The sequence below is a fragment of the Scomber scombrus genome, chromosome 6, assembly GCF_963691925.1.
Source record: "Scomber scombrus chromosome 6, fScoSco1.1, whole genome shotgun sequence".
NCBI lineage: Eukaryota > Metazoa > Chordata > Actinopteri > Scombriformes > Scombridae > Scomber > Scomber scombrus.
This window is the reverse complement of record NC_084975.1, coordinates 17,000,701-17,025,508: the sequence shown is the minus strand read 5'-3', so window position 1 is coordinate 17,025,508 and position 24,808 is coordinate 17,000,701. Positions and strand designations below refer to the sequence as shown.

At 41.9% G+C, this 24,808-nt stretch overlaps 1 protein-coding gene across 1 annotated transcript; it reads right to left on the bottom strand.

Moving 5' to 3' along the window:
• Positions 1 to 1,185: 1,185 nt before the first annotated feature.
• On the bottom strand, positions 1,186 to 22,268 carry vwf (von Willebrand factor). The gene is made up of 52 exons (XM_062420175.1): positions 22,196 to 22,268; positions 21,886 to 22,029; positions 21,120 to 21,222; positions 20,786 to 20,994; positions 20,400 to 20,521; positions 18,863 to 19,082; positions 17,908 to 18,030; positions 17,604 to 17,715; positions 17,202 to 17,248; positions 16,963 to 17,099; positions 16,658 to 16,796; positions 16,303 to 16,403; positions 15,981 to 16,176; positions 15,679 to 15,894; positions 15,097 to 15,343; positions 14,902 to 14,996; positions 14,484 to 14,635; positions 14,276 to 14,379; positions 14,058 to 14,196; positions 13,790 to 13,924; positions 13,343 to 13,489; positions 13,108 to 13,248; positions 12,797 to 12,895; positions 12,540 to 12,696; positions 11,859 to 12,026; positions 11,630 to 11,765; positions 11,192 to 11,501; positions 9,844 to 11,008; positions 9,650 to 9,754; positions 8,607 to 8,750; positions 8,378 to 8,521; positions 8,106 to 8,270; positions 7,905 to 7,951; positions 7,619 to 7,796; positions 7,183 to 7,424; positions 6,886 to 7,075; positions 6,445 to 6,786; positions 6,090 to 6,328; positions 5,793 to 5,895; positions 5,599 to 5,670; positions 4,998 to 5,102; positions 4,664 to 4,869; positions 4,418 to 4,567; positions 4,207 to 4,326; positions 3,683 to 3,863; positions 3,299 to 3,339; positions 3,082 to 3,198; positions 2,645 to 2,743; positions 2,005 to 2,133; positions 1,851 to 1,890; positions 1,658 to 1,755; positions 1,186 to 1,489 (listed from the first exon to the last, which is right to left on the bottom strand). The coding sequence occupies exons 1-52, from the start codon at positions 22,266 to 22,268 to the stop codon at positions 1,304 to 1,306; spliced, it is 8,580 nt and encodes a 2,859-aa protein (XP_062276159.1). The 3' UTR covers positions 1,186 to 1,303.
• Between the last annotated feature and the right edge of the window lie 2,540 nt (positions 22,269 to 24,808).

Sequence of the window (24,808 nt, the reverse complement as noted above, 5' to 3'; positions counted from 1 at the left end):
CGCAGATGGTTGGATGGAAAAAACAGCCTCAGCACCCTGGTGCGCGCGCGCGCGCAAACACACACACACACACACACACACACACACACACACACACACACACACACACACACAAGCACTGGCTGCAGCCAACAAGTGAATAACAAAAGCAGAGGTTCTGGCCCAAACCTTGAGTATTAAGTTCTGTAAACACAAGCGGCGGCAGTTAAAATAAATTAGTTCAAGCGTGTGCAAAAAGCCGAAGACGACACGAGCGCATTTAAATAAGACGTTCAAAGTTAGGTAAAGTCGAGTGCTTTTTTTGGTTTGTTTGTTTGTTTGTTTGTTTGCTCTTTAAATGAAAGAAAAGTGAAACAGTGGACTCACCAGTGCTCGTGGAGGATCAGTTCTTTGCTATGGAGATGGATGATAAGACGCGCGAGGTGCACAGCCTGGCTGAAGGGCTGAGATGGTGGACAATCCGCGCGCGCTCCCGGAACCCCTGGCTTAACACGCGCGCGCAGAGCGGCTAATTCCCTGACCGTTCCATACCGAAGGGACGGAAGGTGTGGTGCATATTACCGCAGCAAGGTGTGTGTGTGTGTGTGTGTGTGTGTGTGTGTGTGTGTGTGTGTGTGTGTGTGTGTGTGTGTGTGTGTGTGTGTGTGTGTGTGTGTGTGTGTGTGTGTGTGTGTGTGTGAGTGTTAGAGAGAGAGCTAGAGAGGGACGTCGGAGTTTACAAATGACCAGGTTTGAAACTGGACCTTGCCTACCCTCTGCAGGCCCGCACCTCAGATGACAACAAATAAATAAATAAATCAGTGCAAACACTTATTGTCTCACATGGTGTGGCAAACATTAATCCAGTTATTTTCTTTATTGCATTTTTTTAAATCAAGAAATGTATATGATTTAAACATGATGATTTAGATCATCATGTTTTATATGTGTATAGTAACTTGTTATAGGGCCACATAAGTGTACTGGAGTAGAAAAGTACAACATTTCCCTCTGGACTATAGTAGAACAGAATTAACTGAAAATACTTAACTGGTCTATCACAAATTTGTAGACTTATATATGTTTATGTATATCAGTCATCTGTTATCAGTTTTAAACTATTCAAACATCTTAACTCTCTAAGTCTTACATTTCAACAGGAATATTCACTTTACAACACAAACGACAAAAAGGCAGAGCTTGCAGAAACTGGCAGGTTTGATTTATTGTTAATTATGGTATTTTTTATATGGATACATTTTATTTGGATACACACATATATAATTCAGCAATAATGTACATTGATAAAATCTCTGTTCTCTTTCTAGGTGCAGTGTTTGGAAAGACAGTCGCATGCTGTGACAGACAGGACAGTGTGCTGGCTGCGAGTGCCGTTGGCACACAGTACAGGAACACTGAGAGGCTCCGTCTCCACAGCAGAACAACACACGCACTCCTGCTCCACGCCAGCTCTCTCCAGGGAGTAAATAGACTTACTGCGACATTTTCCCTGAAAGACAGACAGACAGATGGACAGACGGCACCACAGGGGGAGACAGAAACGGTGGGATGGTGAGACACAGTGTTATAATTCTATTGAACTTTCTAAACTAATCCTGGGGGCAAAAGTATTATCATCCTCAAATGTGTGTGTGTGTGTGTGTGCATGGTCCCTTACCTCACAGTAGTGCAATTCTATCTGCTGCTCGGATTGGCAATCGTCCACTTTGATGGAGTTAAGCGTTCCCACTGTCCTCCGACACTCTGGCTCTGTACCTTTACACCAACATGCACACACTCTTATTCAAATCAGACGGTCCAAATTTTTTTACATAGTGCACCAGTCGTGCCAAAGACACAGTTTTACTTACACATCTCACAGCAGGTTGTTCCGATCTGGCTGACTTTCCCCTGAAAACATACATAACAGGAGAGATAAATTTAATTTAAAAAACAAAAACTGTTGCAGGTACAAAGGTGTAGGTTTGGTAATAGTGTTGGATGGAGGGCAAGTAGCGCTCGTACCCCCTGGTCCAGGCATTCTTGGCGGTTAAAAGGAGGGCAAGTGGTCACTTTGGTCTGCAGGACGAGATCCCCCTTATTGTTTACACCACAGGCATACAGGTTGCAACCATCTTCACTAGTAGTGTTCACCTAGAGGGAGAGGGGCACACAAAGACAGCATATTCATTATTACCCCTGAATAATATGTATTTTTAATATACTAAAATCAAGTAATAAATATGTTCATTTTCTAATAGGTAAGAACCTTATTAGGTCATGTCTGTTTTTTTATTTTGCTGACAGTATTCTATTGATTCAAGGAATAAGTATAGTATAGTATAGTGTAGTATAATATATAGCATAGCATTACAAAGCATAGTTACTTAGTAATGTTCAGTAAAGCATCTATCTATCTATTTATCTATCTATCTATCTATCTATCTATCTATCTATCTATCTATCTATCTATCTATCTATCTATCTATCTATCTATCTATCTATCTATCTATCTATCTATCTATCTGTCTGTCTATCACCATTACATGACATCTCTATTAAAAAATATACAATAACACAGGTATAAGGTTTTCTTGCAACAGGAAATTCTATGCGTATCTGCATGCATGACAGGGTTCATGACAGAGGGATGATCTTTTCATACCTTCAGACTGAGCAGTTTTCCGTCTAGCCTTTGCATGACGCAGGTGGTGGGAACGCAGTGACCACAGCATGCATCTTCCTCCTTCTGCAGAGTGTATCCCTGAAAACATTGTGGTTAGCACTGAGCATTAGTTTACATAGGATGGCATTAGGAAAACAGCTATTGTCAATACGGTGATAGAAATTTGCCTGGACATTTTGCGCAAATAAATAATTCACTATTTACCTCTGTGAGTAGCATGAATCATGGATAATGGTGTGGCTGCAATTTTATACCGAGCTTGGAGGGAATATGGTCAGGATTATGTGAGGAGGTGAGGATAAGAGAATCTTTGAAGAGAATGATGGATGGATGTTGGAATTTATTGGTTAGATGATGATGGTGGTGGTGATGATGATGACGATGGTATTAAAAAACAATGATGGATTGACCATTACCATAGGGCAAGTAGGGCAGCTGATTCTCCTGCAGGACAGCCTGTATTTTTTCACCGTGCCATCCTCTACTATACACTCACAGTGTGTACATACATCCACCATCAGCCTCTCCCCTGCCTGTACAAACACAGGAAGATACACATAAAGAGATTGAGTGGGAGTATTGGTGGCACTGTTCTCATATAAAAGAAGAAAACAAATTTTCTGCATGACTTACACCTATCACAGTGTTGTTGAGGACACAGGCGTCCAAAGGAGCTGTAGAGATAAGACACATTAAACAGAAAATCACTCTACAAGCTTTGTGAGGACAGGTCAAGACAATAAGCAATGAGCTGACACCAGTATGAGAGAGTCCTCTGCTGGACAGAGACTGCAACTGCGTGTGTTTGTGTAGATAGATAGATAGATAGATAGATAGATAGATAGATAGATAGATAGATAGATAGATAGATAGATAGATAGATAGATAGATAGATAGATAGATAGATAGATAGATAGATAGATAGATAGATAGATAGATAGATAGATAGATAGTACCAATGACCAATGACACTCATCAGGGCAAATTGACAGAGCAAAACCTTGTGCATGTGTTTACCACAGTGGCAGTTGGGGCAGCAGTCCTGGGTATCGCAGCGTAACTCAGTTCCCAGTGGGCAAGATGGAGTATTCATGACAGAGCAGCTCATATTTGACGCAGAGATGAACAACTCGTCTTTCACCCTCACACACTGATGTAATACACATTTATCATCTGGAGACTGCCACACCTCACCCACCTATTAGTTGACAAAGAGATTAGATTAAAATCAATTAAATGAGTAGGAAAAACATGCATTTTTCTTTACTTACAGCCAGTAATTTATAGTCTGAACCGTTCTTATTTGTAGACTTTATGATCAGGTTGCATATGAAAAAACACAATGTACTATATAAAGAGGTGGATAAAACACACACTGCATGTAATAGTTGGTAAAAAGTAATTATATTTGCCAAAACCTGTTTTGAAAACAATTCAGCAATTTGTACCATGAGTGCCTCCAACAATTACAGGAAAAGCATAATTATTTAGAATAAATTACACATTTTATTCAGATATGTGTAATTCCTGAACACCCATACATGTCTGAGCTTTTCCCCCATCATTGTGTCCCCTCGCATCTCTCCCTCTGACTCTACACAGCTGGATGATATGCACTTCCCACAGCATTCTCCTTTTGATGATGGAGTGTACATTGAGCCCTGTAAAAAAATATACAAATATAAATGGTGAAAGAGGCATAATGCAAATGTGTGTATTTGGTGTGTATTTGTCAGTAAAGGTGTGTCTCACCTGAGGGCAGGTCCGATCACAGACAGGCGGAGTACACTGAGAAACGTGCAGTGAGGTGTCTTTGTCCTGTAGCTGGGTGCAACTGCACTTGTTACAGCCCTCTTCCCATTCACTCCCCACGGGGTGAACCACACCACCGACCACACACACCTGGAGACGCACATAGTTACACGGGGTATGTGTCCAACAGTAAGAGCACAAAGGGGAAAATGATGTATTTTAAATTGTGAGCAAATACACACTCACCTTGTCCGGCAGGCAGCTGGTCTCTGAGCAGCCACAGTCGTTAGTAAAGGTGGATGTGATGAAACCAGCAGGGCAGGTGTGGGTGGAGTTCTGGCAGTTGCACACACATTCAAAGACATCACAGCACTTTGTCTTTTTGACTTCTAGTAGGCGATGTGCAGGACAAGCAGGGGCAGATTGAAGAGCACACTCTTCTTTTTTGCAAACTGAGAGAGAAAAGAGTTGAATTGAGGTGTCACAGAGATCACATGGTTGAGCACCCTGTTTCATGACGTGTGTGAACACCAGAGCAAAGCACAGCGTGCACATTATAGAGAATGTGTAAATGACCTACCACACTTGTGGATAGGCTGACATTCTCCAGGGTTTTTCAATACCACAGTCTGGCCATCTTCACAGTGGGGCACTTCAGGCAGGGAACAATTAACCAGATCACACACTGAAAAGTCACAGTGAGACAGTTGAAGATGGCCAACATCTACTTTAAACAGATGTTAATACCTGATGAAAGCAAAAAATCCATATCCAACATTGTAACAACTCTTCAATCTGTTTCCTAATAAGTAGAATGATTTTATAACCATATATAACTTTCATACCAATCTTTTGTTTAATTAATTGCATTGAGTTTAATTATACTCCATTAAGACTGTGAGGTTTCACCAATGGTTTCCGTTGTTCAACACAGCACCTTAAATATCTCCTCTGCGTGTAAATCAGACCTAGTGCAAGTTTCATGTATTCAAAACTTGCACTGAACGCAGATGGATCTGTTCTTCATTTTTATTTGTTGACGCTTATATTGGATCTGGAAACAGAAACATCATACTACTGATACATATGCTCTATGTTGGCTGTCTTGTGTGAAGGTGACATTCAATTTCCCCCTTCATGGGATTAATAAAGTACCTGTTATCTTAGTTTATTATACGTACCACACTCAAACTCCGGGCAGCACTTGGAGTCTCTCTTCTCCCTCAGAACCTCACAGGGTCCACACACTGGAGCTACACATACATACAAACAATTAATTATGAAGGTGTTATGTTTAAACCAACAATGCAATGCTGGCAATATTTTTAACGACTAGAAAAGCCAGAAAATAGGTTATAACAGTCTGGATGCTTGCCTTTGATGTCATTGCAGGGCCGGGCGGTGCAGTTGATGTGTTGTTGGTCCAAACACATACAAATCAAACATGGGTTTTCATCTGGTACCCAACTCTGCATAAACTGTACAGATAAAGGAAACCAGGTTGCGGTATTGTTACACTAACACTAGAGGGCAGTCACAGCACATTATAATGGGGAACACATACATTGTTGTTGCTATAACTAATTCTGTGATCAAGAAGTTGATTTCTTTTTTTTTTTTAAATCAGTCCCACACACATTCAGTCAAATTAATTTTTGTCCATGCATCTCACCGTATAAGTGTGTCCATGATGGTCGACACATTGCTCGCATGCTTCTGGGGATACACACCGTCCATGATGCAAAACTGTTCCTCCAGTACAGAAACAGCCCTCAGTGGGTGTGTCCATACAGGATGACTCGTTACCCCTGGCAACAGACCAGTCGCCTGGCAACGTCTGTATGCTTCTGCAGTCGTCCACACACCCTGTCCGACATGCATCATACTCCATGGAGCTGGGGCACTTTAATGCTGTACCAGAAGAAATGCTTAAGTTTAAGTGTAGACCTGGAGTAGGCTTACCTACCTAAACCTAAACAGCAGGTGAACTGAACCTACAAACATCCACACATCAGAAGCTGACTTACGGCAGAGGTGGGGGCTCCTCCAGTCCACGCACACACCTCTCTGTCTACAGAGACGTGCGTAGGCAGATACAAGCTCACACACATCTGACTCCTCACACACCTGCTCTTCACACTTGGCAAGGAACACCTGAACGGGTATGTGCTCGTGACAAGGTTCAAACACCTCAGAGCGTAAGGCCTGACATCCCATCGCTGCTCCAGACACACAGACTGTCTTCCGTTTTGGCAGGCACACAACGCCATCTTCAGCCACCGTCCAGTCAGAAATGAAGGTTACCTGGTCGGTGGTCGGGTTGCCATTACGTAAAGAAAGGACATTAACCTTCTCCTCCCCACAGGCACCTGGATAAAAGACAGGATGATCAGACAAGAAAGCACCACTCCAACATGATGATGACTTTATTTTACAGCTTTGAAATAATGAGTCTGTATTTATGTTACCGCAGAGTCCAGCAGTGTGGCCTGTGGTGGTGGAACTGAGCAGTGTGATGGTGAACTCATTGCTCTGAGGAGTAAAAGTCAGGACGTAGCCATGGTCTGATTTTAGCTGCAGCATCACTCCCCCATAACGCACAACCTCCAGGCCAGCATACCGCCATGGCAGTGTAAGCTCTTCCTGATCAATCATTGCCTGCTCAAACAAACACACATTCAGTGAGTAAATAACCCTCCATAGACTCCAATATAACAAGCAATCTTAGTGTCCATGCATCTATCCCAACTAGCAACACAGCTTACAGTCATATCATCCTTCAGCAGCAGTTTGTGCGGTCCATGGGTCACTTCCATGGCTTTCATGCAGACTTGGTTGTAATTAGTGGAGTCTTGACAAGGTCCACTGTGGAGTTTGACCTCTGAACCGTCACTGACACCTCTTGTGACAGTGAGAAGTGTGTAGGAGCACAAACCCTCCCCATCCAGCCTGAGTGCCAAGCCATCAAACCTCACCACATGATTGGTCGAACTGCCCATACACATGCCTGTCACAACACAGAGGCAGAAGGAAGAAAGACAGGAACATGTGATCCATTAATAGTCAGTATAAATAGACTAGAATGCAAGCCTCTGGTATTCATTGTTAACAGCCCGAGTGGGCAATGATGTGCGCTTAATATAGATTGTTTAAATGTAATGCTAAGAACTTCAGAAGCTATTTGATCCTTTTAATACATACAAGGGCATTCCCAGTGGCAGTCACAGGTTTCCTGGACTCTGACAGGTGGCATGTTGTTTCTGCAGGCTGGTGGCTCCAGTCTGTCACAGCTGACTTTGTGGTTCTGTACTGTTACTGCTCCACTGGGATGGCACAGGACAGAGTGGCAGCCACCCTCCAGCAGCCATGACTCTCCAGGCTGGGATACACAAACACAAAGATACACAGTTCATTGCAAATAATGCTGTATTTGCTCTAAAAGGTCACTGTGCTGCCATTGTATTCAACTTCAGCACACATTACTCACCTTTCTCTCATTTCCATGATCATCAACGCACACTCCTGGTGGACCAGCTGAGAACCAAAGCAAATAACCTTTTTTGACATCAATTATCACCACTATTACTATTGAAATTAAAATGGATTATTCTTAAAACTGTAAGAAACAAGGAATAGATTCATTTCTTAATTTTTTGGTGTGTTTATGTGTGCGTATGTTTATAAACACCTCTGCAGATTCTCTCTGTGTAACCACTGTCCAGAGTCAGCAACATCCGTAACTGATCCATGCTGTTCAAGTGCAGAGTGTTGTCCTGATTGCCATGGCGACCAAGCATGCCAAGCTCACTTTTGTCATAGACCCGTCCCACCCCAATGGGGAACACTGACACACCTGAGGGACAAGACTCTTACCAGTGACCCACAATATCAGAACTCTAGCAGAGGAAAATGGAGGTTGGAAATATCCAATGGTTATCATGTAAGTGGTGCCTTAATTACCTGCGGCCAGTGCCTCATTAGCTGCTTCTTGGACGTCATCAGCTGATTTGTCAGTCACCAGCATCACCACAGCCTTGGCTACACCCACTCTACCGCCACTGACTGGTGAGATAGCAGTCTGCACAGCAAATCGCAGCGCAGAGCCTGTAGACAGACACAACAGTGAACAAGTATGTCTAGGTGTGTGTGTGTTTTAATGTGTGTGCAAGTTAGTTTATGTATCCACTACCTAGTGCAGGGGCAGCGGTGGCCCTGGTTGGTATGCTATCCACCAGGTTTAGGAGGTGTGATTTTCTCTGTTCATCTTTCCAGGTGAACTCTGCTGTGTTGGTCTCTCCATACTGAACAACACTCACCTGAGTGCCATTAAGACCTGCGAACATAAACAAGAGGTCAAACCATTGTAGCAATGGAGAGATGGAAGACCCTATAAACTGGTTATTAACATTCCTTAAAGGATGTGCCTAAGTGGTAGGACAAGTCCATACCTTTGAGACCACATTTAAGTTCAAGCACATGTCTCCTCTACTCTGTGTGCCTCACTGGTGTATGAATAATAACTAGATGACATTGGGTTATTGAGTGACCACAGAATGCTGATAAATTCTCTAAACTGATGTTGAATTGAAAGACTTCTTAAATATTATATCAAATCAGTTTTTGACCTTTAAGGCATATACTTATGATTTGGGAACCATTATTCCATTTTAATACTTCCATAGCTCTGAATAAATATTAATAATTGTTTAAAGTCTCAGCCCCCAGTTAAATATTAAAATCTAAGTATTACATTCGTTTCCCCAAGGCCTATCAGTCCACTAAATTTCATGGAAATTTGAGCAGAAGTTTTTGAAATACTGTGAATGACCTCCAGTGCCTCTAGTGCTTTAACTTCTCATACTGCTGCAGCAAAGTACAGGTATACTATATAGGACCTGTGACATCAATAGTGGGTGTGGTTACAGGTTCAATAACACACACTTTCAATGAGAGATGACTGTGAAACACTGCTTTCCGGCCTGGTGTTGAGTTTCTCTTTAAAAATGTAGTAATGCGGGCGCACAGGTAGTCAAGTGGTTAAGAGTGCATGCCATATATTCAACAGACCCCGGTACGAATCCCAGCCGACGAACCTTTGCTGCATGTCACATCCTCCCCTCTCTCCTGTGATTTCCTGTTTCTCTACTGCTAATAAAGGTGTCTATGCCAGAAAAAAATCTTTAAAAAAAAAAAAAAATGTAGTAGGGCACTTAGGGGCTGGGTGCCACTTACCCATGTCAGCATCATTGATGTAAGCTTTAACAAATGTCTTCATGTCCTCAAACTGTTCACCAGCCTTCAACAGGAACAACACATCCACGGGCTTCTTACACGGCACTGTGCAAAGATATGTGCACAATTCAATACAGGGTAAGGACTAAACTCATTATAGATTGAATGATTAAAATGAATGTGTCTTTCTGTACCAGAGGGTGGCAGGGTGGAGAATGTTGGGAAGACAAGGGGTGGCAGTGTAGGGGAGTGGGGCCTGACAGTGTTTCGTGTGATACCGATTACACGGTGGACAAGGGTTTTCAGATGGTTGTAATCGTCCACCATCAGCGGGCGCTGGGGGGAGCTGAACGGTAGCAAGTCAATCTCACGTACTTTTGATCCAACCCCAATGGGATACACATGTGTGTTGGTGCTTGTGGACGGTGGGCGTGTCACTATATCAGTAGGCGGGTTCTCCGTCACAAGGAAGACCAGCTGAGGAGGTGTGGGGCCACGTGAGGGCTTGACTGTACCCATTTCTTGGACGGTCGTAGCGACAGCTGCTCCTGTGTTCGTCTTACTTCCACCCCTCCAACGAATCTCCCTCAGTCGTTCCAGGAGCAGGGTCTTTTGCTGCCTTAGCTCCCACCGAGTGATCTCCACAGTGACTGTTACTGAGTATTGGATCACAGTGATGCGAATTAACTCCTCTTCCTCTGTCAGCTGTGAGATAACTTCCTCCAGGAAGATTAGTGATTTGTTAAAGTTTTCCTCCCCGACTGAATCAGAGCCTTCCAGGATGAATGTCACATCTGTGGCTGGAGAGATGGATGATGGCGATGTGGTGATGGGAGACAGGCCAGTGGGTGAGGTGGAAGTAGGAGTATTTGGGAGGTATTGTGTGGGGTTGGGCTCCAGACGAGGAGAAGGGGTAGTGGTGGTTGTGCCCTGGCGAGCTTTACCTGGTGTGGACTTTGGCATTGGAGGTTTCGCCCCCTCAGGGTCCATCCCCAAGGTGCAGAGGTAATCTGTTACCTCTAACAGACGATCAGGCAGCTCTTCTGTGCTGCTGAGCACATAGGCCCTGTTTTCTGGATTGGCCTTGGTGATGTCATTAATCTGCCCCATGTCTACCCCTGGACCAAGTGCCACTGTCAAGGTGGTGACAGATTTCTTACGAAGCATCTTGACCATTGAACGCACAGGGCGAGGGTTGTCACTGGCAGTCAAGATGATGGCAACGCGGCCGGCATTGTCACGTTTGTTCTTGTCATAAATGTTGATAATCAGATATTTGACAGCCTCATCCAAGAAGGCTGCATCTCCTCCTGTGTAATGCAGCTCACGCACAGTCTTCTTAAACAGCCACTTCTGAACCTACAGGCATAAATGATAGAGAGAAATGTGGAGATCAAGCAACCAGGTGCAGACCTGTACTATGACGTTCAGTTTCCACGAGTCAGCAAAGAGGCATATTTCCAAGCAAAATTTGATGAATCAAGTATATATATATATGTATATATATATATATATATGTATATATATAATGGACCTGTTTACCTGCAAGTCATAGGTTTTGACTCCAGAGTGGTAAAGCAACACTGTGGCTCTAGTATGAGCTGAACCCATGCGGAATTGTTCGATCACTCCCAGAATAAACTCTTTGGTTTTCAGGAATTCATCTTCACTCAGGGCTGCTGATCCATCCAATAAGAAGGCCAGATCCATGGCACGGTCACACATGCCCTCAGGCATCAAGGTGGTAAAAGGCAGGGTTGTAAAAGTGGCCCAGGAAGGGGTTGGTGTGGGAGTGGTGACCATGGTCAATGAAGTACAAACTTCACAGCTCAGGGTGTTGTTGTCACAATGACTATAGCAAACAAAACAAAGCAAACATTCATAAGTGCAAAAAATCTAATTACAAAGCATGAATTTTTGATATGACTTGTGCGGAGTAAAAAAACTGGACAGTAAATGATGGCTCTGATCCAGTATTACCATATTTTGCAGTTGTCGGGGTCATCATGGTTGAGAATGACTTTGTTGCCATGGGAGATTCTCTCACCCTCATGGATACAAACTTGACACTGAGAAGGATCTACACAATGCATGGCCACCTCATCCAATAGCTGTCCTAATAAAACAAAGATAACAGTTAAACATACACAATCAAATCTGTATTGTTGTTTAGATGTTGCAGATATGTCCAGTGAGTGCTTTTTGGCACCTGGGGGGCAGTTAGCATGGCAACCTTCCACACATGTGAGTGGGCAGTGGAGGGGATCGGGATGCTGGCAGGTGATCGGACAGGCAGGGCCACAAGTATTATACCTCCACTGGCATAACTCTTCCCCCACACCTGGGATTTTAGGGTTCAACTCCTCACAGCTCATGGCTATGGAAACAAATGGTTCAAGTTAAGTTATGATTTTATTGATGCTTGGACAAACTATGACACCTGCATTTGGTTATAAAATATTCTGAAATGCAAGAAAACAGGTTTATCTTCTCATAAATACTATTAAAAGGAGATTATTAGAATATCTCACGAAACAAAATGTTAAAACTAATATCTCAAGAGAGACCATGGAAAGTCAGGTTAACTTCTGTTTCATTTAGCAGAACTACAGAAGTGTTAACCCTGATAAATAATAACACGTATGGAGAAAGTATAACAGAACTGAAAAGTTGTGGTGTTGGTATGTGGCTGCTACTGTCAGTTCTATAGATAAGTGTCTGACAGAAAAAACTTTGAGCTGTGTTTCAGAGGATTTTTTTAAATTATTATTGGGGTTAGGGTTATTTATTTAATTTTCAGGCCATTTGTTTTTTATACTTTCAACTGGGACAACATAAGCTGTCCATGAAAACAAAATATGTGTGGATGACAGAGAAATTCTTCACTCACGGCAAAGTTCATTGGATCTCCAGCTGATAGAAACACCCTTTTCTGAACAAGTCTGAGCATAGGCTGCGATGACATCACAAAAACATGCACAGTCGCCCACTGATGGACAAGAGCATGCTGCCTCCACACACATCTCTACATATGGCTCTGCATCCACCTAGACACACATGGGGAAAAGGACAGAGAGCATTGAGTGAATAAATCCAATTATGCATCTGATGTCATGGGATATCAGGGCAGACTGTAATAACACTCACCTGGCTATTGCAATCTTTAAAGAGGGGACCAGTGAGCAACCGACATGACTGCTCCACTGTTACCAACTTGATAATGTTGTTGCTGCAGGGAGCTGGGATCTACACACACAAGCACACACACAAATGTAGTGCAACCGCATTTATCTCTTTGCTTATGATAAGGAATATCTCGCCCAATATTAATAATGCAATAATTAGCAATTCAAGAACCAAACAATGTTATTAGCACATTAAATACAAATCAAACACCACTAATGGTAGAAAAGATGTAGTAGTTTGTATTCATCCATCAGTCTCAGACCAGACTTTACCTGTGTTACATCGGCACAACTTGGAAGGACCTTCCATGAGTTCCCAAAGTGGGCGGAATCCACTTCCAGCTGGTTGTTGCTGCTAATCAAGTCGTTGTTGACATTCCCATCAAAATTACCACACAGACCACACACCCGACTCTACACACAAAGGAACATGTTTAATATAAAACGATGTCAAAGAAATAAAGAAAAGCTCAATCAGTACAAAAGTAGTTTTTAAATACATCAGTACCCTGTATGTGGAGGAGATGTGGACCAGGAGGCGGGTTCCCCTGTCCCAACTGAGGGAAATGTGTTCCCCCAGCAGTAGGGTGTAGAACTGACCAGATCGGACAATCTCCACCTGTGAGCCCTGTGGGACCGGCCTCTTCATCCTCACCTTTAAGAGAGAATGAGGGCAACATTGGATGTATACGGGTCTTTGGATTCAACTCTAAGTCAATTCACAGTTTGTCTGAGCAAAGCAGAATGGAAGTCATGAATGTGTCAGAGAGACATTAACATTTTAGTTGTGTCTGATTTTTATGCTTGAGAAATTGTCATTTTGTGCAACTACTGTACACTGTATACACATATTTAAAGGTGTGCTGTTAATATGCATTGATTGTATTGTGTAATATATTGTTTATAATATGTATGGGAGTTAGTATGGATATTAATGGATTTGTGCGTGTGTTACCTCTCCATGTTGCATTAAAATTAGCCCTCCCTTGTAGAAGACTGTGATAGCTTTTGCACAGCGATTTCCCACAATTCCACAGGCCCCATTTTCCACCAGCACTCTGAATGACCCTTCTTCTCCGTTACACATATCCTATTAATAGTGGAAGTAGAAAATGAGGAAATGTAGCAAATAGATACAGAGAAAGAGAAAGAAATGTGCACTTTATTTTTATGCTTTGACACCAAAGTATTCTCTGGAACTGTTTTGGATCCCTGTGTCATACCTGGACCAGGACATATTGGCAGAGGCCAGGGAAGGAATACTTGAGGCCATCAAAAGTGATGTAATGCCCCTCTCCCACGGTGCGGCACGTACCATCGCACGCCTTCTCTGTGCAGCGCCACATCCTGTTCTCACACACACTGTAAAAGAGAAAGCATGTTAAGCAAGCACAATGCAAGTATTCTACATTGCAACCATGTATGCAAACAATGTTATTACCAGGTGTTGCAGTCAACAGATATGGTCTGTCCTGCTGCATATGGCTTGTTGTTATGGAAACAGGGACACTGTTCCGGTGCAATGCAGTCTCTGCGGTGGCGTACCTGAAATCAATCAGCTAATCAATCGATATGTTCCATTTTGGATGTTTGGTGATTTATCTACAAGACACTCATGCACGCACACACAAACATAATACACCACTTACTGTGCCAGGTGGACAGAGGCAGCCGGGGATGCAGGCAAGACTGACACAAGGAAGATCCAGGTTCTGGCAGGTTCTGGCACACTCCAGGCCTTTTGTTTCTGCATCACACTCTGCACGAACTAATGGAGGAGGGCATTGGGCTGACCGGCGGTCTACAGACAGAAACATCAATATGTAGATGGGTCATATGAAGTTGGTGAACAGTTCCTCAAATGCAAAACAACAAAGCAGAATCATTTCAGTTTCTAAGCGAATACATTTTTTAGGAGATCAGTTATCAATTTCCCACATTTAGTAAAAATAGTCAAATAAAAGACACCTCAGAGAGAGTGATTATTTAAAGTTATGAAACACATTCATACTCAGTACTACAAAAACAGAGAGGTGTGGGTGCTCCTCTAAAACACTGAATTCTTACCTCTGGATGGTGCCAGGTCATCATCATAAAAGAGGTCAGACAGTGACCTGCTCCCTTCAGGGGAGCTACAGCGCATGGAACCATTCTCACAGTAGCTACACACAAGACATACAAAATGATTAATAACCATATCTGTGAGACAATGTCATATAGTTGCTAAGTTTCTGTATGCATGCATGATGCACAGTCACTGACCAGATGCTTTTTTGATCGGCGTAGACGTCACTAGGCTGGTAGATCTGTCCATCATGTAGGCAGGTGCACAGGTCAGCCGTCACACATTCTCCAGAGTCACTCAGGTACTTTCCAGCAGGGCAAAAGCAGCCTTCCTCACACACCCTCTCCCCCTCACAGCCAGCCTCAGCTCCAGAGAGAGCACGGCACGTCCGGTCACACACACTCCCACAGGCCTCATAAACCTGTCCTCCGGTGCACTCCAGTTCTAAAAAAAAAAATCATCGGAATGTTAGCCATTGATTCTAAGTTAATTTGTTTTTTATCTGTTGAAAATAGATAGTGTGACTACATTTTCGGGTATAAAAACATTAAAAACCTTCTGTGAAATGTTGCTAATTTTTTGTTGTTTGTTCTGACTCTTGTACTCATGGATCTAAATAGTCTAAATAGATATTTATGTTTCTGACGAGCTGGTCATCACCTACTCCAAATTTTAGATCACCCACATTATTACTAATTTTTAAAATTGTTAATTTGTGTGACAAAGTGGGAAAAATGTTTGTGTGTACAAGTGTGCATTTGAATCAGTGTGACATTTACCGCAGAGTGAGGCAGACCTCCAGTTGACCAGAACTCCTTTTGCAGCACAGGCAGCTGCATAGGCAGCCAAAGCAGAACAGAGGCACTCCTCACCATCCGCACATGCACAAACATCATAACGACAGAACCGCTGGAATGGACCCGGATTCACCAGAAAGTGGCACGGGCTGAACACCTCTGACATCATCACCAAACACGCCTCCTCTGCAAAACGCACTGAAAAGCATGGGAGGTTAATTAAAGGTCAACATTTTTGTGTTTACGGTTGTGTGTTTACCTGTGCCTAACGTTGGTGTGCCTACCTCTTTTGGGGTTAACAGCACATGGGTCAGTCACAGATTTGTGGCTGGATTCGCAGTCTCCATTGATCATCCAGGACTGGCCGAATGCCTGAGGACCCGCCTCAACTAGTCCAGAACCAGACAAGAAGTCATCACCTTGGTTACCATTGTAGTTACCACAGAGACCACAGGTGTGCCCTGCCCATCGTGGTCCCAGCTGGGGAGATGGACAGAATTTAGAAGTTGCTAAGCTTTTCAAATATATGAATGTAAAAATATCCCCAGCATCCTCACCCCTTAAAGGTGAGGATGAAGAGGCCTTTAACCATTAAACTTGCTTCACCTTTAGTAGAACTCGGCCCCTTCCATCCCAGTCCAGACGAAGGTCATGCCCAAACTTAACACGTACAGCAGACTGGACAGGTCTCTGGATATGTAGACGACCTGTAAAATTGCACATTGACTAGTTAAATTCAGGTTAACTTTAGTGCAAACAGTTTAAACATCACATAATTTTAATGCTGATAATAATGATCACTTTGAGAAAATGAGTTTTCTCCTCAGAAAATAATCAGTATCTATACTACTTTCTCTGGTATTCTTTAGGCCTTTTTATTGTGTAATTGTGCTTTATATAATTTTCTCAGAGAGCCTAACTGTAGCTCTTATTCACTCATCTACCAAAAATAATACTATACCATGATGCATTGGGGTTTGGATGTCCATGTTGTTGACAGACACAACCCCTCCATGCTTCAGCTTCACTTTCATGTCCTCCAGAGAGGGCAGGCTGAGTGTCACAGACCGTGTGCACACAGCATCTTGATCATCTGCACACTGAAACACAAAACAAAAAGCACAGATACTGTAAAATGACAAGCAGTCAGTGGCATAAGAGTGAATCAAAGAAATATAGGGTTGTTTTTCATACAATTTGGTTAAAATGTTAAATACAATACTACAGAAAAAACAAAATCCAAAAAGTATTAAAAGAAAACATTACCTGTACATTCTCAATAATAACTGAAAACTCTCTATCTGCGCAGTCTCTTGCCAGCAGATACTGACAGTGGCCGGTGAAGGTGAAGAACTTGTTGTCAAAGGTCTTGAAGTGAGATTGGCCCACCACCAGGCACTCACCTACAGTACACACAAAGACATATTGGCAAAAATGATGAGCAACCCCCAGGACTCTATTCACCAAAATAATTTGTAAATCTGTATGCTGTGCATCTCTCTCACCAGGGCAGCCTTCATTGGTGCATTCCCAGGAACCATGACGACAAACACTGTAGGAGAGATTAAGATTAAGAACCATCATCATTTCTCAGCAATCACATACATTGAAAAGAAATGTATCCTGTGCGTTTTATCCATCCTATTTAGTGAGGGAGAAGCATTGTGAAGTATATTTCATACGGCAGTGCTTTTGAAGATTTATTTTGGGCGTTATTTATATAATAATGGCAGAGAGGCTGACAGGAAACAGGGAGAGAGAGAGGGGGGAATGACCTGCAGCATAGGTCCCTGGCCAGATTTGAACCAGGGACGCTGCAATTATGTGGCATGTGCTCTAACCACTCGTCCACCAGGGCGCTCCTGCAGGTGTGTTTTTATGTGTGTGCATCCATGTTGCCCTCTCACCAGGTGTTGCAGTCTTGGGAGATAGTGGATCCTGGTGGGAAATGTCGTCCCATGTGCACACAGGAACACTGAGATACCTCCACACAGCGGTTACCATCTAAAACCTTCCCCACTGAAACACACATACGCCATGTTACAATGACTAGAATAATTGACAAGAATAATAACTGCAATAAGTGAAAGAAAGAAAGAAAGAAAGAAAGAAAGAAAGAAAGAAAGAAAGAAAGAAAGAAAGAAAGAAAGAAAGAAAGAAAGAAAAAGAACGAACCAAGGAAATAAAGAAAGAAAAAGAACGGGAGGTTACCAGGGCATGTACACCCATCTGAACACTCTTCCTTGCAGACCTCCTGGATGTTGAGACTATGACAGGTTGTAGAGCAGGACTTGGTGCATTCACTGTACTGCATCCCAATTGGACACTTGGGAACTGTCCACACAGACAAACACAATTATTGAGATTATTAGTCGATTAATCAATAAGTCAAAAATAATTGGCTACTATTATGATAATTGTTGCTTCCACCATCTCAAATGACGGGATTTGCAGTTTCTTTTTGTCATATGTAATAATAAACTGAATATCATTGGGTTTTGGATGTTTGGTTAGACAAAATAATACATTTAAAGACATCATAAAACGACGTTATAAAAATTAGGATTATGATGTAATTCAAATGTCTTGAAATCATACAATGTGTGTTCCTATTTTTACATGATTGTTTTGATACTTCCTGTTTCAACGGTTTGCTGAGACTGGCAGAGAGAGAGTTCAACTCTATGTGTGATGGAGGGTCAGAGACAGGTCAGGGAGTGGAACTTCTGCTTGTCTACTAATTTAGGGAACTGAGGAACCGTTATGATGCTATCTATGGAATATGTCTGCCAGATGTTGAGAAACCGTTATGACACTATCTATGGAATAGGTCTGCCAGTTATGGGAGGGGGCTGAGAATGCCCAAGTAAAGAACAGTATAAAACCTCTCTGACAACGCTCCTCGAGGAGCCTTTTCTCCTGTAACTCTTGTTGTTGCATTTGTGAAACGCTCCGCTTGTACAAGCTAAATAAATTCAACCTAAATCCTGTTATTTCGAATCCAGTCTCCTTTATTAAGGGTAATTAAATTAATTCTTATAACAGTCATCTTGGTTGCTGAGAAGCTGAGATGGACATTTTTGACATTTCATAGACTAATCAAAAAAAATTTCACCCACCAGATTAATCGATAATCAATAATTATTTGTTGCTGCCCTGGACTTACTGCACTGACTCTCCTCCAGCCAGCCATGTAAAAGTATCCCATGGGCATGGCATGTCCGGGCATACTCCAGCAGGAGTGGACAGTAACAGTCCTCTCCCACCCCCTGCTCACAGTGGCACACCTCCTCTTGACACAGCAACAGAAACGCCTCAGGAGAAACTACATGTGCACAGTGCAGAAACACGCTAGACGTCTGCAACACGCTGCAGCCAGACAGGATCTAGAAAACGAAAAAACACACACACACGCACACGCACACACACATGCACAGTTCAAGTTCAAGTGAGCTATGTGGTTAAATAAAGGCAAAGTCCACCATTTCAACCAAAAGGCAAAAGAAGTTCATTTCTGATGAATCGAAACTGTGAGGTTTTGAATACTTTTGCTAATCCATTTCAATCAGACACAATGTAATACTAATAAGTTGCTTATCTCATCAAAATGTAGAGTCAGACCAGTGGTTAATGTAGTTTGACGTGATGCTGTGTGTTGCTGACTCTAAAGTTCAGTAGGAGGCTAAGACCTTTAATTCAATAATAAAATATAAGTGAGAGTATGTTTTCCCTTTTTCAGTAAGCACAGAAGGCCATAATAGCTGATACCAAGGAGGAAGAAAGTAAACAATGCGAGACAGTAGCAGGACAATTTATGCATCTAAAGCATATGTCACATACACATATGGTATGGAAAGCCCACATCCTCTCACCTGTGGGTGTTTTTGTTGTTCAAAATGCTCTCTCAAAAACAGGCTCATCGTTTCATTCCAGCCCAACCATAAAGAGTGTACACAGAATTTCACCCACACCTGTCAGTTTTGTTTGTTTACCAGTTATTGAGCTGTTATCCCCACTGAATTACAAAGCCCTTAATTTCATACAGTAAATGGAAACCAATTTCCACCAGGGTCTCTTAATCAAACACTTTTTTGGACGGCTTCATTTGATAGCAACAATTCAGACATAACAGGAAACAAGGGGGAGAGACAGAGAGGTGGGGAACGACATTCAGTAAAGGTCTGCTGCTGTATACAAACCAGTAAGCCACAAGCAGGACGTGCCCTTAAACAAAAGTTTGACACAACTATGTGATTTAGTCAAACCAAAAAAGAACTTGCACCTTTGAGGATTTTGAAATAATGAAGTACTATAAATCCAAATGATGAGATGGTCATCATTAATTCAATAACACCGCCTTAGTAATGTATAATCTTACTTACTATGTCAAATAGTTTGACTGTCTCCTGATTTTGGCTACATTGCTTATATATTGTAAGTTTGACTTAAAAAGTCGAATAAGAATTATGATCTTGTATGCAGAGGGAGATGAAGATTATTAATTAATAAGTGAGCTATAGTTGAGGCTTTGCAGAGGCTTACTGCACAGTAATATCCTCTGAATGCTTTTGCATCAGATGCTCAGATGTTGTCATGCATATGTGTGTCTATGTTTATTTTTGCTGCTTCTTTGAATGAAAGATCCAAACACAAACACATGATATATGTGTGCACATGTATGTGTGCCATGAGTGTCCTCTCACCTCTGAAGTCTCCTTTGTGCTGTTGCAGGATTGGCTGGGAATTGAGACACGTCGACATGCCTGATCAGCTCCCTTCACTGCCCATGAATTTGCAAAGTCATAACTGTCCTCTGTAAGGAAACCTGAAATCAAAGAAACACACACACACAAAGGAGGTGATGGACTTATCCATAATCTCATCCTGACACTGCTGTTTCTGTTGCTTTCTTTTACCTCGTTATCTTTTCCTGTACTGAGCTGCTAGTCTTCCTGTTGCTGAGTGCCAGTGACTCAAATCATTTCCTAGATTCCAGTAATAATGAACTCTCCCTCGTTTCAAACATTCACATATCCCAGAGACTGCACGCACACAGTCACAGTCTGTTGATTACCTAACATACACTTACCTTCTTGAGCGGTATATTCATCAGCTGTTACAGTGTTGAAGTTGCCACAGAGGCCACAGGTGTGGTTTGCATGGAGTTTGGTCAGTGTCAGGGCGATGTTGGCTGCATTATCAATGGTAACAGTGAAGCCAAACTCCTCACTCCAGAGTTTATAAAAGCCTAGCTCCGAACCCACAAACACAGAGTGAGATGCATAGGGCAGAGAAAGCCTACACAAAAGAAAACACATATCGAAACATCAAGCTCCTCTGTAATCTATGGGTTTTTTTCCCCCACAATAACATGAGTACAGACATACATATTTGATTATTATATTTGTGTGAAAAACCCCCACCTTTTTTCTCCTTGTGAGAGCCGTCCGTCGACAGACAGGTGCAGCTCAAAGGCGTCCCCCACAAACAGAGTGACTCCAGTTTTTTTGCCATCGACAAAATCCCCTGCAGATCCAAAACATCTTTTTACACTGCTACATCAAACTGAGACAGTCTGAGACAAACAAAACTGTTCTTTGAATCTGACATGGGTATTTTTCCTTGGTATTACACTCCTCCTTTTTCCTCTGGAATCAAGGCTGTACCTGATACCAGAATCTCTTTTTCTTGGTATTTAAAAAAAAAAAAGAACACACCATAAGCTTTCAGTAACTCTGGCCTTAGTTTGTTTTTTTTAAATCAAGTTTCCTTCTTGATATATCCCATTATGTTTGGTTTCCCTACTGCTTTCTAAAAAAATAATAAAAGTGTTGTAAATTTGGTTGCATGATTCCCTTCTTGTATTTGGCTACATTTCAGTAGGGTCAGTAGGGTTTACATTACAGTTAATTCAATTTATAAGTGCACATTCAATCAGCTGGTGTGGAATAACATACTTTTCAACCACTTGTTATGATCCCTTCACATTTGATTATCATTTAGCGAATACAACAATCATCATCAGTAATTACTTATGGAATAACATACATTTTACTCCACACATGTTTTGGGAGAGTCAGACTTGGCAGTGCCTATGTGCAATCGCCTCAACGGCACAGCATGAGCATCGGACGCTATTAGAATTCAAATCTGTTTATTTCTTTATTGAACAGTCTGAGTGTGACTCACCCAGCAATGTGAAGGAGCGATGGTTGCAGTCCCCAGCCAGTAGGTAGCTGCAGTCTCCAGGAAACTCATATAAAACCCCATCGAACGTGTGAACATAGTGTCGTCCAAACAGACTGCATCTCCCTGACATACCTGTCACGCAAACTGGACACACACAAAATACATCAAAATGCAATCTACAGTAGGTTTAGGAATAGAGTAGATTTCATATAAACACCTCACATGTAATAATAGTACTCTATAGGACGGTGTTACTTTTGAATGCAAGGACCAGAAACAATCTAGATGTCCCCTGATGCGTGACACTCACCTGTCAGATGCAGGAGAACACAAATTTCTCTCAAATACCTCCTCATACACACCTGAAAAACACACACAAACATACTTTCCATTGCTACCATCATCTCTACTAACATCATCATTCTCAGTGTCTCAGTGTCATATTGCCCTGTGTGAGAGTATACATAAATTCCTTTGTCCAGCTCTACAAACATTAGTTAGTCTTACCTCCATGGCTCCAGATGCAGCTAATCCACAAAGATGCAACAAAAAGCCAAACACAATCAAAAATGTAGAATCTTGTTGCACTTTCAGACCTCACATAGTGATACACTGTGGTGGTCTGTGTCAAACATGGGCTACACTGTGAAGAGGGTCAAACACTCAACCACACTGAAAGCTCTATATAATAGCAAAAAAAGTACGCCCACCCTGCTGTCTTTGGCTAAAGAGCCCTCCCCTTGCCAGGTTATGTCAAGGAGGCCAGAATATCATTCTGTTCACAACTCAGTGCCTCCAGACTGACACCATCAAACAGGCTCAGTAAGACAATGCCAGGATGTGCCCACTGATCGCCTGGATGAGTGATTTGTCTACACATACAGGTCTGTGCCAGTGCCAACCCAAACAACTCTTGTGAAAAACACACTTACTGGAGATATCTCACGCAATAACAGTACTTTAGTGGTGCCACATGAACAAACATATGACTAAGCTGCTCCAAAAGTACACACACACACACACACACACACACACACACACACACACACACACACACACACACACTGGGAACTTGCTCTGATTGACACTCTCAGGTGCAAACTTCGCCTATCATATGGAAAAAGACAGAAATAAAATCTGTCCTTGCACATTTTTAGACATATACAAACAACATTTACAAACAGTGTCCAGACATAAACAAAGTGTCCAAATATATGCATATAAAACACAAATTACAGTGTGTAGGGTGATGTAATCACATGTCTGTATGTTTTTATTTCATAATAGTGCAGTTGTGAATGTTGGTAGTAAGTGCTGTTCAGTAATAAAAACTCATGGATTTCTGACTTTTTAATAAATCATAAAGTCTGCAGTTACAAATGTTAGACATGGATTTCCTATAACCATCAATTCTGTAGATTAAAGGACAGGTTCACAATATCTCGAGGGTTAAAACAACAGTCAGGTGCCCATTGAAATAGATGTTTCTTGCTGTAATCATTCCTCCTGTTCATACAATATAATGCAGAATTAGAAGATCATAATGCACTTTGTTATAAAAATTAGGATTATACTGTAATTCAGATGTTTTAATTCATACAATGTGTGTGTGTGTGTGTGTGTGTGTGTGTGTGTTCCTGTTTTTACATAACTGTTTTAATACTTTCTGTCTCAACGGTTTGGCAGAAAGAGAGTTCAACTCTATATGTGATGGAGGAGTCACTTTTTGAACTCCTGTTTGTCTACTGATTAAGGGAACATGTTTGCCAACTGTTGAGAGACCGTTATGATGCTGTCTATGGAAATATCTGTCAGTTATGGGAGGCGGCTGAGGCAGCCCAGGTAGAGAACAGTATAAAACCTATCTGACAACGCTCCACGAGGAGCCTTTTCTGTTGTAACTCTGTCTGTTGCATTGGTAAACGCTCTGCTTGTACAAGCTAAATAAATTCAACTTAAACTTTGATATTTCGAATCCAGTTTTCTTTATTAAAGGTAATGATCAATTTCATATAACACACTTAAATATAAGTGATGGGACAAAATCCACAAACATCACTCTGTACAGAAAAAGGTCTTTAAAAATCTGAAGCTAATATGAAGCTTTAGCTGTCCAAATTAATTTAATTAAGTAGATATCTTTGAATATCTGACAGACATAAATCATTAACTATTAGTGAAGCCAATAGTTACACCTTAATCAATGGGAAGCCTTTGCTCTATAACATATTGCCAATGTCTAATGAAAATAACCTGAGAAACTTCTATTTGGCTGAGACAAAATATAACTCTGTAGATCTAACAGATTATGTACACTGCATATGTGCTACTGCTTACTACATAGGGCACACGCTCGCGAGGACATACTCGTGCACGGTGTTCATTCATGTACAGTATATATTCAGTGCGTGAACGCGCTTTTCTTATTCTGGGAGAATTACGTCATCGCACTGCCCAGGGTGCTGCAGGAAGTTGCAACCAAGAAGCCCACAGCAGGCTTCTGTTCAGGGCATTGTTGGTCATTTTATGCAGGAAAGACACAGCCTGAATAAGCTATAGGTTTCCTTGGGTAAAAGAATGACGTAAGTAATCTGCACTCGACGAGGTTCCCAATGTAACGTGGTCCTATAACACATTTAATAACTTATTCAACTTTAATAAGTTCAAAACCACGTCATGTCCTGGAAATATATTGCAAATTCTTATGTAAAAATATTATGCAAATTACAATGATGCCATAAAGGACATAAAGCATAGTGCTACAGAGCATGTCAAAGTCATTACATCACTGAGAAGTCCACCAAAAAGGAAGGCACATTTTAAAGAAATGAAAAGTAGAGAATGTGATCGAAAGAAAAAAAAAGGAAGAAAGCTACGGCAGGCTTTGCAGTCCGCTATCTGTGGGGGCGGACCACTACAGGCG